This window comes from Lissotriton vulgaris, chromosome 1_1 (genome assembly GCF_964263255.1).
Source record: "Lissotriton vulgaris chromosome 1_1, aLisVul1.2, whole genome shotgun sequence".
Lineage (NCBI taxonomy): Eukaryota > Metazoa > Chordata > Amphibia > Caudata > Salamandridae > Lissotriton > Lissotriton vulgaris.
In genome coordinates, this window is record NC_141685.1 from 350401620 (window position 1) to 350418112 (window position 16493).

The 16493-nt window shown below is 45.0% G+C and overlaps 1 protein-coding gene across 1 annotated transcript in view; it reads right to left on the bottom strand.

The window, feature by feature from the left end:
- Positions 1–16493, bottom strand: part of LOC147747165 (cytosolic carboxypeptidase 6-like) — a 2097334-nt gene that overhangs the window by 1912544 nt on the left and 168297 nt on the right. Inside the window, exon 2 of the mRNA XM_086936177.1 lies at positions 10738–10852. Within this exon, the coding sequence (XP_086792303.1) occupies positions 10738–10775 (38 nt within the window). The 5' untranslated portion in view covers positions 10776–10852. The remainder of the gene's footprint in view (positions 1–10737; positions 10853–16493) is intronic.

The window sequence follows — 16493 nt, forward strand, 5'->3', positions numbered from 1 at the left end:
ACAACGGTTGTACTACACACCCCTTCAATTGCACAGGTACAGTCTGGGAGAGCTGGCTAGCTGCTAACAATGTGGGACACAAGAGGAGGATTTCCGCCATCTTGCTTGGGATTGTTTTAGGGTCAGTAAATTTTGGATGCTGGTTACACAAGCCTTAACAATTATGGTGTTGGAGAAAGTGGACTGTTTCCCTCGGATCTGTTTCTAGGGCTGGTGAAGCGCTTAAAAGCAGAGAATAGGCGACTGGTGCTGATTGCATCATTACTAGAAAAGAGGAAAGTATCTCAAACAAGGGACAGTAAACAGGTACCGAAATATAAAATCTGGATACAAGACTTGGTGTTCTGTAGAGACCAACTGGGATACTATGCTGAAGGACTCCCTGCACCCTCTAGGTCCAAAGATGTTTGGTCACCTCTAACTGCCTATTTATTGTCTGGCTCTCAAGATGTCACTAGAGGTCTGAGTTCATCCTAAGAACATTATTGGTGTAATGTACATAAATGTGGGTTAATATATGGGACTGGATGTACAATGTTATGCTGTAAACCAATAAACCTGTTGTTACACAGGGGTAATGTTGCGTGCACTACGCATACGTTGAATGTTATTCTGGAAATGCAAAAATAAAATATATATTTTTTAAACTATTCTTGCAGACACAGTGACGTTTGGCCTTTAACACTGGCTGCTTCACCCTAATTGGTTGTTTATAAGTAAACAATTTTATAGGTAACTGACTCAGTCACAACCTTACAAGCACCCATCACACTCCATGCCAAAACATATAGGTAAAAGACATTGTAATTTACAACGCCAATAGCTCTAACTCTTGCAAATGAGAGACCTATTGCATTGCAAATGCTTGTTTTACTTTCTCTTCAATCCGATGGGGAGGGTGGGAGCTCTTCTTTATGCAATAAAATTGTGTTAAGTCATCGGGGCACTTTGACATGCTGCAAGTGCAGGTTGGGTTATCTTTGTTGAAATAAACTTTATTTATTTTTTTAAACAAAAAGAACTCGAAAACAAATGTAACCTACATAAGAATAGTAAAAGGCTATAAAATGAACCACAGACATAACACTTAATTTTTATCCAAAACGTGCATTTTCAATTTTTTACTTCCAGCTAAATCAGCATTGCCATAATGAAGCAGGGATACATCCTGCTATATAACGCGGTCAGCGTATCTCAATAATGGTGGCAACAAAACGTGACGCATCGAGCTGCTTCCAGTGGAGGGTTGCAATTCCTTGGACACCCCAATATGTTGACTCTGTGCATTTATGCACCACTTTTTCTACGTGTAAAAAACCCCAAGCCCTTAATAACCTATGGATTGCCCAGACCACAAATGGGATATTGGCATATCCTCCATTCTGGACAAGGGGCACAGTTCCCGGAGTCCCTCTCCAACTCACTCTCCTTTGATGTCTCACAGTTGCAAGGAAGGTAATTTGCAAAAAACAAGCATTGAATCAGCCTCACTCTTGGGTATGACCAAAAGAAATAAATAAATCTTCTCCACTTGGATGAGCCATTAATCAACTGTTCAACCTCCATAAGAAACCCCCACACACCTGCAGCTCGTTTATGGGTTGCATTGTGACATGACAATTACAAAAAAAGTCGAAGTTTAGCTATAAATAGAAACTGCAAATGTAGAAGTAAAAAATGTATGTTATTCGTGTTGTTTGTTTACTCACAGAGCATGCAAGCGCAATCTACTTCTTGGGAAGGGCAAATGTGTTGCTCACCTTTGTAATTCAGTGCAAAAGGGGCCACAAATTCAGACCCATATTCCGGGAAAACATTGCATGCGGCATGCAGCATGCAGCCTGACCCTTGACCCTCATTGCCCCCTAACCCCTCATAGCCCGTTCCTTTCTTTTTATTTTCATTTTCACCTCCCTTCACATATTCCAACAAAAAGTGATTAATTTCTCTGATGAAAGAGCTGTTATTGTCAAAAACAAAACAGATGGACTTTACCTTGCAGTTTGAATACCATCATCTGCCATCTCTTACCGTATGGTGATGATCATTGTAAACCTTTGGCGACACGACAACGGGAGGGACAATCTGGTAGTGAACAACTTACCTTGACGAAAGTTTGACTATAGGGAGTTGTTCTCACTCCCCGCCAGTTTGCGTGTTGCATTACGAAAAACTTGGTTCCCCACGGAAATCATCCCAACATATTTGTAGGGAGTAGTCCTTGAAAGGGGTTGCTTATTCCCTGCTCCTGGACCAAGGAGGTATGGCTAGAACCCATTGGATCTTTTTTTCCTTGAGAAAGTCCTGAAGAAAGGCGGGGTAATGATTAATTGAATCTTTTTTTGGCTGAAACAGGTCGACGTTTGTTTGCAGAGTGGAGGAGTAGGTGATTCATTAAAGTTTACCATACCTTCATCCACTGGTCAAATTTTTGACCTCTTCCTTTGTATTCTGGGCAGGGAGTCCATAATTAAAGTTAGATTGAGGACATCCTTTGATCCAGTTTTATATCACTATTTCTGCACCTTTAGTCACATTTTGATCCCGTTCTATGTACTTTCTGTATGTGTTGAACTGTCTTCCCCCTCCCCATTGCTCCACCTCCAGCGTTGGCTAGTGCGGAGGTGTGTCAGCAGCCCTATGATGAAACATGACACAGCTTGCTGTGTGTGAGGGTAGTTTTAGACGCCTGGTTATCTTCCCCTGGACCTTAATAGATTACACAGATTGAGTTTCACGAGCCCTACTTCTCTGTTGTGTGTTTATGCCTTTATAAGAGGTCGAAGTGGGATATATATTCCTCCTTTCTTTTTGTGTGGTAAACAAATTGTCAAAAACAACACAGATGGACATCACCTTGTAGTTTGAATACCATCACCTGCCTGTCAATCCATCTCTCTTATGGTGATGATCATGGTAAACATTTACTTAAACCTTCTGCACTCCAGCTCTCTTGATATTATTCATATAATCCTCGGATTTAGCAAAGTTGTCCTTCATTCTCTGTAACTTCAGCCAATAGGCTGTAACTTTGGACAGTACTCTCCTGTCCTGAAGAAACATAAATCCCACATTTGGGAAATGGCTAGCCGCTGAGAAGCCCACAACATGGAGACCTTGACTTCCTTAAATAGGATACTGCTCCTCAGAGTTGTCTGGATACATTATTTCAGGACCCTGTTGATATATTCAATTTAGCCACAATATTATTGTGGGGCGTGTAATACTTCTCTGCTTCAATAATTCCAGCATTTCTCCTGGAACAAATTGCACCCATATAATGCTTGTTCTTTCTGATTGGTTTTTATAATGCTCTACGCGTGCACGCAGTTTGCAAGGTTATCCATTGATGCCTGGAGGCCCCATGCACCGTTTGACTTCTTCATCTGCTCTTAACTGTTTAGCCATCAGCTCTTTGCATTCTGGGAATTTTAAGCCCATATCTATCACTATAAAAGTAAATCCCAGCTCTCTCAAGCAAACCATTGTCAGTAAGGCTGCAGGGAATGTCAACTGATGAAATCTACAACAAGCATCTGTCAGGGTCCTTGTGTTGATAAAACAGGTCACAGGGGAATATACTTACTTTGGATTCACTCCTCTGCTAAACCACACCTGATCAATAATCAGCATCTCTAGGCTTGTTTCATGTCCATGGGCATACCCAATTTATTATCAAGATACCAAATTATTCAACAAAGACTACTCCCTAGCAACCTTACAAATAAAGAATGGATTGTATGTATTGTGAATGGTAGCAAGTTCTTGAGCATTCTCCTATTCAATATGCGCCAGTGTTTGCCAGTGCTATACACTGGCACTTATTTCTAAACACCTGCACTCACTACCACATGGTGGTGGTGTCTGCTTTATTATTTTCAGTAGAGCATGTTGGACTTGGCCCTTTCTCCAGTGTTATCCACAGCCGTTTTGCCTTCCTCATTTTATTTTTCGACACTTACTGCGCGCACGCCTCTCTCAGCAGTAGCTGCCAGTGATTTTAACTTTTAATTTGTTTTACTTCTCTCGCGCTGCCACATAGTTCGCGCTGCTACCTAGTCTGCAGGCGCTTTCATCCGCTGGACATTGGGGGACTCATAGCGAGGTTCTTACCTGCACCTTAATTGTTGGATCATCCGCACTTTGCGGGGCTTAGGTAGGGGGCCATTGGGAACTGCTCGCTGCGTCTTTGGTCGCCATCTTGGGTAGGGGTTATCCTGCTTTGGCCCAGTTTCAGGCGCCATCTTCTAGCGGGTCTAGAGGCTCGACTAACAGGACTCCCGCGCACTGGAGAGTGTACTTAAGCGGCTCCTTTAGGGATCCCAGTCAGATCGACACTTACTGCGCGCACGCCTCTCTCAGCGTTAGCTGCCAGTGATTTTTACTTTTAATTTATTTTACTTCTCTTGCGCTGCCACATAGTTCGCGCTGCTTCCTAGTCTGCAGGCGCTTTCATCCACTGGACATTGGGGGACTCATAGCGAGGTTCTTACCTGCACCTTAATTGTTGGATCACCCGCACTTTGCGGGGCTTAGGTAGGGGGCCATTGGGAACTGCTCGCGGCGTCTTTGGCCGCCATCTTGGGTAGGGGTTATCTTGCTTTGGGCCAGTTTCAGGCGCCATCTTCTAGCGGGTCTAGAGGCTCGACTAACAGGACTTCCGCACGGTATATTATAAAAGGGGATGGATGACCAAGCGTGCAGCGTGGGCGCGCAGCGGGCGCGCCGTAGACACGCTGGAGGTGCGCCTGAGGTAAGCCCGTTTGCGTCCGTTCGCGTTCCGGACGCGTCTAGCGCTAGCCATGCTGCCCTTATTGCCACTAATACCTTGGTGTATTCCAGGGAAGAGCTATGTCTGTTGGATCCCCATTCTGGCACGGGTAGGCGGCTAACCACCCCCACTCCTTCTCAGGGGACTCTTTTATGTGGGCTGCAAAATGTCCGCTCACTCTGCAAACACCATGCAGAGATCGCCCTTTTAATCGAATCATCAAGGCTGGATGTCCTATTTATGACCGAGACTTGGACCAGGGCGGACAGTGGAGTGGAGCTCGGGTGGGCTTGTCCCGCGGGGTACACGATTAAGCATATCCCGCGAGTCACAGGGAGAGGTGGTGGAGTGGGCTTTTTTTTTAGAGACTCACTTGCCCTATCACAGCTCGTTGTTAGAGAGGTCTTGGGGTTTGAGCTCATGGGCTTCTCTTTAACGAGCCAGGGTGGTGTACTATTGGCTGGTCTCCTGTGCTATAGACCACCGTCTATGACAGCTTCATCTCTCCAGCAGCTGATTGATTTGGTTTACGATCTATCCAATTCGCATGCTAGATTTCTAATCCTGGGTGATTTTAATCTGTGGCCCAATGGCCCTCAAGATTTTGCTTATAGAGAGCTTTGCCAAGCTTGTAGCAATTTACATCTTGACCAGCTTGTGCCTTCCTCTACTCATGCAAAGGGCCACACACTGGGCTTGGTCTTTGCGGATAGCTCTGCGGTTTCAGTCCAGGAGGTTGCAGTCCAATGCTGGACAGACCATGCATTCGTCCTTTTCACCATTCTCATACCAGCAGGCTCGCTGAACATTAGCGTCCCTGGTAGGTATAAGTTCAGCAGGCAATGGTCGCGCCTCCTGAAGGGCACGAGTTTGCCCGCGCTACTGCCTGGGATTTTCTCGTTGGGGGAGAGCGTGGAGGAGAGCTACTCCGTCCTATGCCAGCAGATCCTGGAATCTTTAGATAAGTTGGTCCCTTTGCGTAAGGCAAACGACAAGCCTATGAGAGCCTCTCCTTGGTTTTCTGGTGAGCTCCTTAAGCAGAAACTCTGCTGTAAACGGGCGGAGCGTGTTTGGAGAAGACACTATCTGGAATCTGCTAAACTGGCTTACAAGGAAGCCCTTCAAGAATATAAAACGCAGATACGGGTGGCCAAAGCAAAGATCCTGGAGGATACCTTGACTAAGGCCACGAACAAGTCCCAGGCATTGTTCAAACTTGTGAACAACCTATCCAATCCTTCTTGCGCTGCGTCAGCTATTCCGGCGTCTCAGGAGTTATGTGACTCCTTGGCCGCCGCCTTCGAGGAAAAAATTAGGAACATTTTACTTGCCCTTTCGGACTCTGGTCAGACTACACCGTTGGTACCTTCCTCTGTAGAATTGGCCAGCACAACGACCCCAGAAGTTTCTGGGGCAGAGTCAGGACAGATCTTGTTGACCTGTTTTCCTATTCTTTCCTTGGAGGACTTCTGTTTGGTGGCAAATGGTGTCTCTTCTGGCTCCCCACTTAATCCTATGCCCCACAGGTTTTGGAAGGTGTTTCAGGCTGAGCTCTTTCCACCACTCCATTCCATCAGTCACTTGCCACAGCTACAGTTCCAGATAGTTGGAAGCTGGCAGTGGTTTCAACCCTGCTAAAAAAAGCCACCTTGGACCCTTCGAATCCGGCCTATTATAGGCCAATTTCGCTTTTGCCATTTTCTATAAAAATCTTGGAGAAATTGGTTACAAGGGTCCTGTCTAACTTTCTGGAAACCAATGCCTGCCTGGACGCGTCCCAGTTTGGCTTCAGGCCGGCCCACGATACGGAGTTTGCCCTGGTGGCCGTGTTGGATGACCTGCGCTCGCGTGTCGACATGGGCAGAGCGGCATTTTTGGTGCTGCTCGACATGTCGGCCGCGTTCGACACGGTTGACCACGCGGTGTTACTGGGCAGACTTCAGAAGGCCGGGGTGACTGGTCTGGCCTTGGACTGGTTGACTTCCTATCTTTGCAACAGGCAGCAGGCTGTGGCACTTCCACCTTTTCGGTCAGCAGTGAAGAATGTAAAGCAGGGCGTGCCTCAGGGATCGGCAATTAGCCCGATCCTTTTCAATCTATATCTTCGTCCACTAATAAGTTTTATTAGGTCATTCGGCATATCTGTTATTAACTATGCCGATGACACTCAACTTATTTTTTTATTTGAAGGAGGTGATGCGGTTTCGAGGGAAACCTTTCACCGCTGCATGACTGCAACGGCAGATTGGTTACACCACAACTCACTCCAATTCAATGGAGCGAAGAACGAGGTGCTCCACTGCTCCCTGGACCGGTTGACTCTCCCTCTACCTGATGGGTTCTGGCCTTCTTCAATCTTGGGCACAGTGACTGCTGCTGACTCGGCCCGTAATCTTGGCGTCATGTTCGGGCCTAGCCTGCAGCTTGACGCTTTTGTTAATAAAACCACGGCGACCTGCATGCTCCTGCTTCGCACTTTACGGAAGATTCTGCTGTTACTTCCAACTGCGGCAAGGACAAAAGTGGTGCGTAGTACCATCCTCAGTAGGTTAGACTACTGCAACGCACTGCTTCTAGGAGCCCCAACATCTTGTTTTTTAAGCTGCAGAGGATTCAGAACATGGCTGCCAAGCTGGCCCTCTCTCGTCCACGCTCAGCGTCATCGTCTTTGGCGCTTTCGGACCTTCATTGGCTGCCTGTTCAGCAACGGATTCATTTCAAGGTCTCTTCTAGCACAATTAGTGGTTTCTATGGGCTACCTGGCGCCACTTAGATAGTCTCACAATTTATCTTGGTGCAGATGTTATTTCTTACGGTGCTATAAGGTAGAAGGCACCACCTAATCCTTCCAATAATGAGCATACGCTTCTGGCAGAAACACACTCCTTAGCACACGTATATCAGAATATAGTTATGTATAGGTGTTGCCACCCGTTTGACACAATCACAATACGTAGTTCTTGGTATTACAGATATTATATTTATTCTTGAAAGCTGGAAGTTCTCCACACAGCCGACACGTGTTTCGTCGTGACCGGGAGTATAACCCAACGACTTTTTCAAGGCTACTTTCAATTCTGTTTTCTTTTATTTAGTATGCGGTGATAATTCCAACCCGCATAGGGGTTCTACGGGGGTCTTCTGTTATAGTGTCCACTTTAATATGTCCAAAGGACTCCACTTCACACTTTGGTTGAATTTGGCTTTCGCCCAAATCGTTTTTATCCGTCAGTGCCCCTGTTCAGAATCTCTCTTGCCTTGTTTTCAGGGCCTTACATGGGCTGGGGCCAGTGATGTTACAAGATCTCTTCTCCAGGTACTCAACCGCAAGACCGCTGAGGTCTTCCTCAGCCTTCCTGGTAGTTGTTCCTAGGATTAAAAGGGTGAGGATGGGCGGTCGGTCGTTCAGTTTTGCAGCTGCAAAACTTTGGAACTCCTTATCCCAGCCCCTGCGGAGCTGCCAGGATTTGGCGGCTTTTAAAAAGGGTTTAAAAAGCTATCTCTTCCCAAGAGTAGTGTAGTGCGTAACATCTGTCGGTAATGTTTTGGTCACAGCATCAGGATACCCTTTTGGGTGACAGTTGCGCCCAATAAATACGTATTACATTACATTACATTACATTTTTGCTGAATTTATTTTTGTTGGCCTTAGGACTCTGTGCACTTTACTGCTGCTAACCAGTGCTAAAGTACTTGTGCTCTCTCCCCTTAACAGGGTAAAGTTGGCTTATATCAAATTGGCACATTTAATTTACTTGTAAGCCCCTAGTAAAGTGGTACTTCATATACTCAGGGCCTGTACATTAAATGCTACTATTGGACCTGCAGCACTGATTGTGCCACCCACTGAATTTGTCTCAATCATGCCATTGCAGCCTGTGTGTGTAGTTTTAAACTGCCATTTCAACCTGGCAAAAACTTTGGAAAGCCCCAAATCTTCCTTTTAATACATGTAAGTCCATCCCTGGGTAGGCCCTGAACAACCCAGGGGGCAGTTGCACTGCATTTAAAAAGTATGACATTCACTTTTAAGTTTTACATGTCCTGGTAGTGAACAACTCCTACATTCATTTTTCACTTATGCAAGTCCTACCTCTTCCATATGATAACATTGGAGTAGCTTATTCAATTTAATAAGCTGTAACTTCCAATTGGAAGCAGGTAGGAATATCAAGTTTGATGCATAAGGAATTGCAATTAAAAGCCATCTTTAATGGTACAGTCAGGTTTTAATCACTATTCTGAAAATGCCATTTTTAGAAAAGTGGCATTTTCCTGCCCCAACCATTTGTTGCCTGATGCCTGATCTAGGTTCATATGACTAGATGTAATTAGCAGTTGGTCTTTGTTTATTGCTCCCAGACAGTAAGACACAGGGGAGCTAATGGTTGGCAATATAGACCACTCTGAGTTAACGAGGGGTAAGAAATGTCACCTACCACACATGCACATCACATGGGCTCTGCCTGAGCACTCTCACAAAGTGTTTGTCACTAGTCTTTTGTGACCCCCGACAAGCTGAGGCCAGGACAGGGAGGAAGATGTCTATCACCTCCAGGGTGATAAAACCTCAAGAGGCTTCCTCCACTTCAAAGTAGGCACCAGGTATAAATATTGGACCCCAGACTCCGACTTTTTAATACACTTCTGGAACTGTGAACGTCTCTGCTAGTTAGAAGGATTGCTGTATTGCTGAAAGGACTGTCACTCTGCTGGACTGCTGACCTGAAGCACTTCTGTCTTGCTGTGCTGGCCTGCTGCCCTCCTGCCCACCTGCCTGGGTAAAAAGGATTGAACCTGCAACCTGTACCCTGGACCACCAGAATTACTCCAAGGGATAGTATCTTATTAATCAGCACCTGGACTCCGCAACTGTGAGTTCTACCTGCCAAGTGGTGCCACCCCAATCCTGGGCCCTTGGAAGTGGGCCTGAAGGTTCTCTGCCTTCCAGCAGAACCGACGGATCTCTTCTGCTGCACGATTCAACCCCAAGCAGAACTGACGCACTGCCTCTGCTGCAAGGAGAGGACTTTCCCAGTGCAAGAACTTTGCATTGTAGTCTACTCTCTCTCTCTCTCTCTCTTAACCCTCTTCCCCTCACCCAACATAGCCATCTCCTTCAACATAGCATTTCTCCCCTAACATAGCAGCCTTTCCTGGACTCTACCATTGTTATTATGCAATCCACTTGCTCCCTCACAAACTATTGTGTGAAATTCTGACATTTATATGTTACTGCTAAGACACATAAATTTACCGCATACAGCTCTAACGCTTATTTAGGTCCTGAAAAGTACGTATAAAATCTTTGCCTTTCTGGGGCCTCACTTCTATATTTATCTAAATGTTGAACCAAATGTCTAAAAGTTCCTTGGACATTATCTTGACATGGAACAACAGGCAAATGTTCCAAAGGCAATAATATTTTGGACAACTAGACCCAAAGCAAGAAACAACATTTGTTCTCTTCCTCGACACATTAAATTGCCTCCCTTTAATATTTGAAAATTTAAAAAACACGAGCAACATGTTCGAGTTGTAGGTGTGGTCCAATTCACACTTCTAGGAACAGGTGTGTTTGACTCACAATTTCCATACTACTGGCACGTTACAAATCTGGCCCCATTTAATAGATGGCAGATGGACCCAAATTAGACACCCAAGTTGGACAGCTGTTATACATATTGGGCTGGATTAACAAACACCCTCCGCAGTCGTGGCGTGGCGCCGCACTGCAGTTCCTATCGCAGAGATTCTGTCACGAGATCTGAGGCTCTTTATGAATTGGGTCGCATAGACCTCCTATTCGTCAGAGGTTGTGAATGTACTCTCCTGTTTCTACAAAAGAAAAGCTGCATCAGCAAGTTCGTTTCAGCACTGACACGTAGATTATTTAGCTTTGGTGCCCCCATTGCCTATAAAATACATTTACATGGAACGTTTTCCAAAAATGAGGTATAACATACCTGTAGTTTCCGAGATAAACACCATCTGGGTTCAACATGGGTGCCACTTTGAAGACTAGATGGTCCCTTAAGATCCTGGCAACCGGGTGATCGCTCACCAGAAAGTCTATGATACCTTTATGAGGGAAACAATAACACATTGAATGCATCTCTGGAGACAGTACAAGGCATTATCACACAGTAGGATGCTTGCGTCTGGGCGTACACTGGCTATCTTAGGACAGTTTGATATCATAAGGAAAAAATGTTATAGAAAGATCTTAAAATTAAAGGATTGAAAGAATGGAAAGAAACACACTTATTCTTGAGGAGTTACTAATGCATAGGTCAAGAAAATAGGAGAACTCTGCAAAACCACAAATCACAGAAAGCAACTTGCTGAATTGTTGTACAAGAAATTGAGTCACTTGGCAAATATGACGTACGCATGTTTCCAAAAGAACCGATATAAACAACTTCACTTGCACAATGTTGCTATCGCACCTCCCTAGACCGACATCTGGTAAGGGCATCTGTATTTTTAATTTTGCTTGGAAATGAATTAAACCAGTCTTCAAGCAAACACTGTTAAGAAATAAAATAAGACAGAAGCAAGATCTGACTATCCTACGTTCCAGGCTTTGCCCCCTTGAGCTGATAAATCAATACAAACTGAATCGCATCGCCCTTTTAACCAGCTGGAGATGTATTAGGCAACCTCATTAGGCCGAGGTTAAGATTTTGGCAGAAACCGAGGCCCGTTTAATATCATTTACTTGGAGGCAGGCAAGGGAGTGCAACAGATGCCTCTGATTTATTTGTTGGTCCTGGTATTAAAATAACTGTTTGCCCGTAAACTGGAAGGGTAATGATGCCAGTCACCCTCGTTAGCGGCTAATAATGGCCCAATTTGTCCACTAATTGACCTGGGCTAACGTGGAGGCGTTGCTGCGCATTTTTTGGGGGCAGGAAATAAACAAGGCCACTATAATGCTACCTTGGAGAGCGACTTCTAGAAATTGAGCTACTTATTGCTATAAATTCTCCCTTCACAGATGAGCAGATTAATTGGTTTGCCAATTAGGCAGCTATTAAGGAAAATAACGCCGTCGGTTTAGGCCGCGTTTGCGTTGGGTCTTTTGTTCCCCTGTGGGTCACGTGCGTTGATCTTTGCTGACTCGCGCGCGCGCAGCCATCCAGCCAATAAAAAGTCCCGTTTCAAGAGTTAAGCATCTCCGGGATGACCGGAGTGGGGAGCATGGAATCTCGCAGGGGCAGAGCAGAGGAACGGGTGGCTCACCTCACCCTAAGAGAATGTCTCATCCTGTTTCATGTATAGTTCTCAAATAGCCCCACGTCAGAGGCGTTTTAAGGCATGGGCAAAGTAGGTTCTGGCCCAGGCCCCCCCACCTGTCAAGGGGCCCCTCGTTAACCTTTCAGGACAGTTACATTGTCTAGAGTTATAAAATACACAGTTTGTTTACTCACTTTTTCTTTTTATCCATTTCAGGCTGTCCAGCCCCCTGCCTGAGAGGTGGAGTGGGTTAAAGAAAATGCCAGCAAACCTTCTAACCTTTTAAAGTACATAGGCCCAGCTCAGCTGCACAGGCCTTTGTCCTTATTCAGCATATGCCCCTTATTGGGCAGAAAAAACGGGCATGGTGTAATCCCTCTGTGGCTGCATCATTCCTGTGGAGCTGCTGCTAAGCAGTGCGAGTCTGAATATATGTCGCTCGCAGCACAAGCTTTGCAGTACAGAGAAGCAACATCAGCACAGTGTACCCGAATGGTTCTGACAGACTAGCTAGAGTGTAACCACATAGATTGGGGCTAGAGGCCTTGGTCGGGCCACTAGTCTTTCTGCTTTTCTGGCATGTAGGCCACTTGTCAAATATGCAGTGCAAAGCAGTAATATATGCTCCCTTCATGATTGGACCATCCATGTGGAGCGTCTAGCCAGTACGATCACAACCTAGTGCCACTTGACGCAGAGTCCCTGGGGCATATTACCAAGCAATAGCGATAATTATCGCTATTGCTTGGTTAGAGACAAAAATTTATCGCTGACCTGCGGCGATTTTTATCGCAGATAAACCTTGGTATTACCAAGGTTTATCGCAAATGCGATAAAAAACAGTCGCTATGCATGAATATCGCTGAAAAGTCCGCGATATTCACGCATTACCGAGCTAATGCTCTTAGCCATGTTATCCACCTCCCATTGGATAACATGGCTAAGAACTGCTCAGGGCAGGTGTTAGCTTTTGGAGATATTCGCGCTTAGTGCGAATATCTCCAAAAGTTGGTAATAGGAGATAGTGATGTTAGCGACTGTTTCCAGTCGCTAACATCTTGGCACGCCCACTTTGCATGTCATTAGTGATAAATTTCTCTGACATGCAAAGTGGGGCCCAAGATGGTCGCTATCTCCTACTAGCTGTCGCTAACTGGTGTTAGGGACAGCTAGGTAATAAGGAGATAATTTTATCTCCGCTTTCTTGGCTTTTAAAGCAAAAAAAAGTGAATATAAACCCCCTTGATAATACACACTGTATTCACAGCCCCAAAAGGCGAGACATCAGTCCACTGCACCATATGCAGTCGCTTCAAGCTGCTAGTCTTGCTGGTCTCTAGTGCTGACCAGCCAGGGAGGCTGCTTGCTTCATGGCTGGCTCCAGATGTAGGCTGACCAAGGAAGAGCATTGTCAATGATCGAGCCATGTTACCAAGGGTGTGGGTGAATGAGCTGAAAATGTATGAAACATTCAGAGCTGTTCTGAGCAGAGAGGGTCCCAAATAATAATAATAATAATATTTTTAATTTTGAATTTTCTTTATTGAACATTTATCATGTATTTTAACATGGGTACATTGGCAGAATTATGCATTTGTATCACAAATATGCAACCAAACGTTTGCTGTTTCCAGTATCAGGCAGTTCCACTTCCATCTCTCCTTGTATAGTGTCAAAATCTATTATATTTTATCATACAATAAAATGGACTTCTCAGTTCATTAACTGTATTAAATGCTTGTTCCCTGGTCACATAGATGTCCCTCATGCTATTCTTGCATGTGTTTTGTTCCGACCCCCCACATTTAAGACATTATAAATCAAGTTTCATCCCCCCACCTTTTTTATGTGTACTACTTGTCTTCAAAGCAAACACAAGGAGATGATGGCCGGAGTGCTGAAACTTTTCAAACACTCACTACCAGTCACAGATCTGGGTTGAATCCATTATCATTCTTTAGCTCACTCTGCCACCCCAGTTCAGACACACCTATATGCAAATCAGTCTTCACCCTGTGACTCATGGGGACAGTCCTGCCCCAACTGCCAAACATGTCTTCCCTGGACCGGAAACAAGCCTCCCGGGACCAGCTTCAGGCTGACAGCCCTCTTCAGCCAGGCTAACTTGAATCCAGTGGCACAGTGAGCAAGGGACCCACATCTGGGCATCCCCTGCCAACTTAGGGCGAACAAAGCAAACACAAGGAGATGATGGACGAAGTGCTGAAACTTTTCAGGCACTCACCCCCAGTCACAGATCTGAGTTGAATCCATCATCATTCTTTAGCTCACTCTGCCACCCCAGTTCAGACACAGCTATGTGCAAATCAGTCTTGACCCTGTGCCTCATGGGAACAGTCCAGCCCGAACTGCCAAGCCATGTCTTCCCTGGACCGGAAACAAGCATCCTGGGACCAGTTTCGGGCTAACAGCCCTCTTCAGCCAGGCTAGCCTGAATCCAATGTCAAAGTGAGCAAGGGACCCACGTCTGGGCATACCCTGCCAATTTAGAGCGAACAAAGCAAACACAAGGAGATGATGGACGGAGTGCTGACACTTTTTGAAAGTATACCTCTCTGTCCTTGTCTTCACCCATCAAGAGTCCTATCTCATGCCTGTATCTCCTCCCTCATCGTGACTCTTGGTCACTCATAACTTCCATTGGGTGGGATAATAAGTATTCTTTAGGAGGGCCCCATATGTCCTTTGGACGTGAGGTAAGTGGAAGTAACTCTGCATAAGCAAGTGTTTGCTCCTGCCAAAATAAGAGATCCTTGATCCACTCCTTAAACTTGGCAGCCCTGCCTTGTCCCCACTTGCATGCACTCAGTGCCTAGCCAGTAGAAGTCCAAGTGACGCATATTTTCGATATTCCACCTAAATGTGTTTGGTATATCCTAGCAGGGAGACTATCGGAGATATTGTTCTAGGCTCAGATATCATCTGTGTCAATGCTGCAAACACTTGCTGCCAGTATTGGTTTACGCTACTGCAGCTCCAGGCCAGATGCAAAAAGTCGGCCCCTTCCACTCCACATCTTTCACAACGAGCATTATCTCCGAGCTTATATTTATACATTTTGAGTGGAATATAATAAGTGCGATGTAGAAATTTAAAATGGATATTTTGTAGATGACTACTTGCAGCCACCTATTCTGTTTGTATGCAGCAATATTCCCATTGGGTTGGCTTTAACTATTTCTTGCGATGGTCTTTTGGAAGGAAATAACTTTTATTGCAACTTTGAAAACTTCAGATCTGGTGGACATAGGTTGAAATCCTGACATTCACATTTGGTAAAATGTGACCTGGAGACAATGAACACCTTTCGTTTTCTCAGTTCACTTATCTGCCAAAAAGTTTAGACACTTTGTAGAAAATCTGACTATTCTGCATGTGACCACATATTTTTCATCTTTAGCTGGACCCTATTTTTCCTGGTTTTAGAACGCTTTGCACCCTACCTTATAACCAGGAGTAGGGTATGGCTAAATTAGCTTATTCCTAATTGGCATATTTAGCTTTGCCTGTAAGCACCTAATTAATGTTATAGATAGTGCACCGGGGGCCTAGAAGTTGAATGCCACTTGTGGCCTGCAGCACCTATTGTGCAGTAGCTGGCTAGCCATTTTTGACAAGTTAATGCCTCCCTTTTAAATATTAGTAAGCCACCCCTATGTAGGCATGCCTAGCTGTAATATGTAGAAAATCAGAGTTTATATATAACACTATGGTTCTGTCTTGGGAATGGAACCAACTAGAAAAATAATTAAGCAAATATTTTCAATAGTTATTAATAATCCAATTACATTGTGAAGTCCAATTTTAATAAATACTAAGGAAAAGTAACTTTTTAAAAGTTACCTACTCCCTTCCTGAAGTTCCAGGAGGTTAATTTGCATTAACTCTCAAGTAACTCCCCGGTTGTCCTCTGCTCAGGGAAAATGGTGTGAAAGAGGTATGACATTCTTCCCAGGAGCACTCAAGAAGCCAAGCTGAATGAGTAGAGATGACTCCTCTGAGCTCAATAGAATATGAAGGGTGGGGGTTGTGGATATTATGCTGACAACAAAGTATCACATTCTGCCTGACAGGTCTGTGGAGCCAGAAGTAACACTTTGGCAGACTTGAAAGGGAGAGAAGAAGATGCCAGGGCAGTTCTTGCACATCTCCTTACCGTTTGCTGAAGGGCACGGCTTTTGTCCTACCACACTTCTGTCTTGGATTTTGATGTGGTTACATTGCCTGCGACAAACTGGATTTTAGTGTTAGGTGTGGGAAGACCCTAATGATTACCATAGTACACTTCCCTACACACCCACATATTTCAGAGCTCAAGTTTAGTGTGGCTGAAGACTTTCACCATCTTGAAAACGACCTGACACATGACCTTTTGAGCCTGTTTGCTGTAAGGCAAATAAGAGCTACTGAATAAGTGGGTAGGGTTGCCCCCAGGAACATTTATCCCATTGGTTAGGGTGTG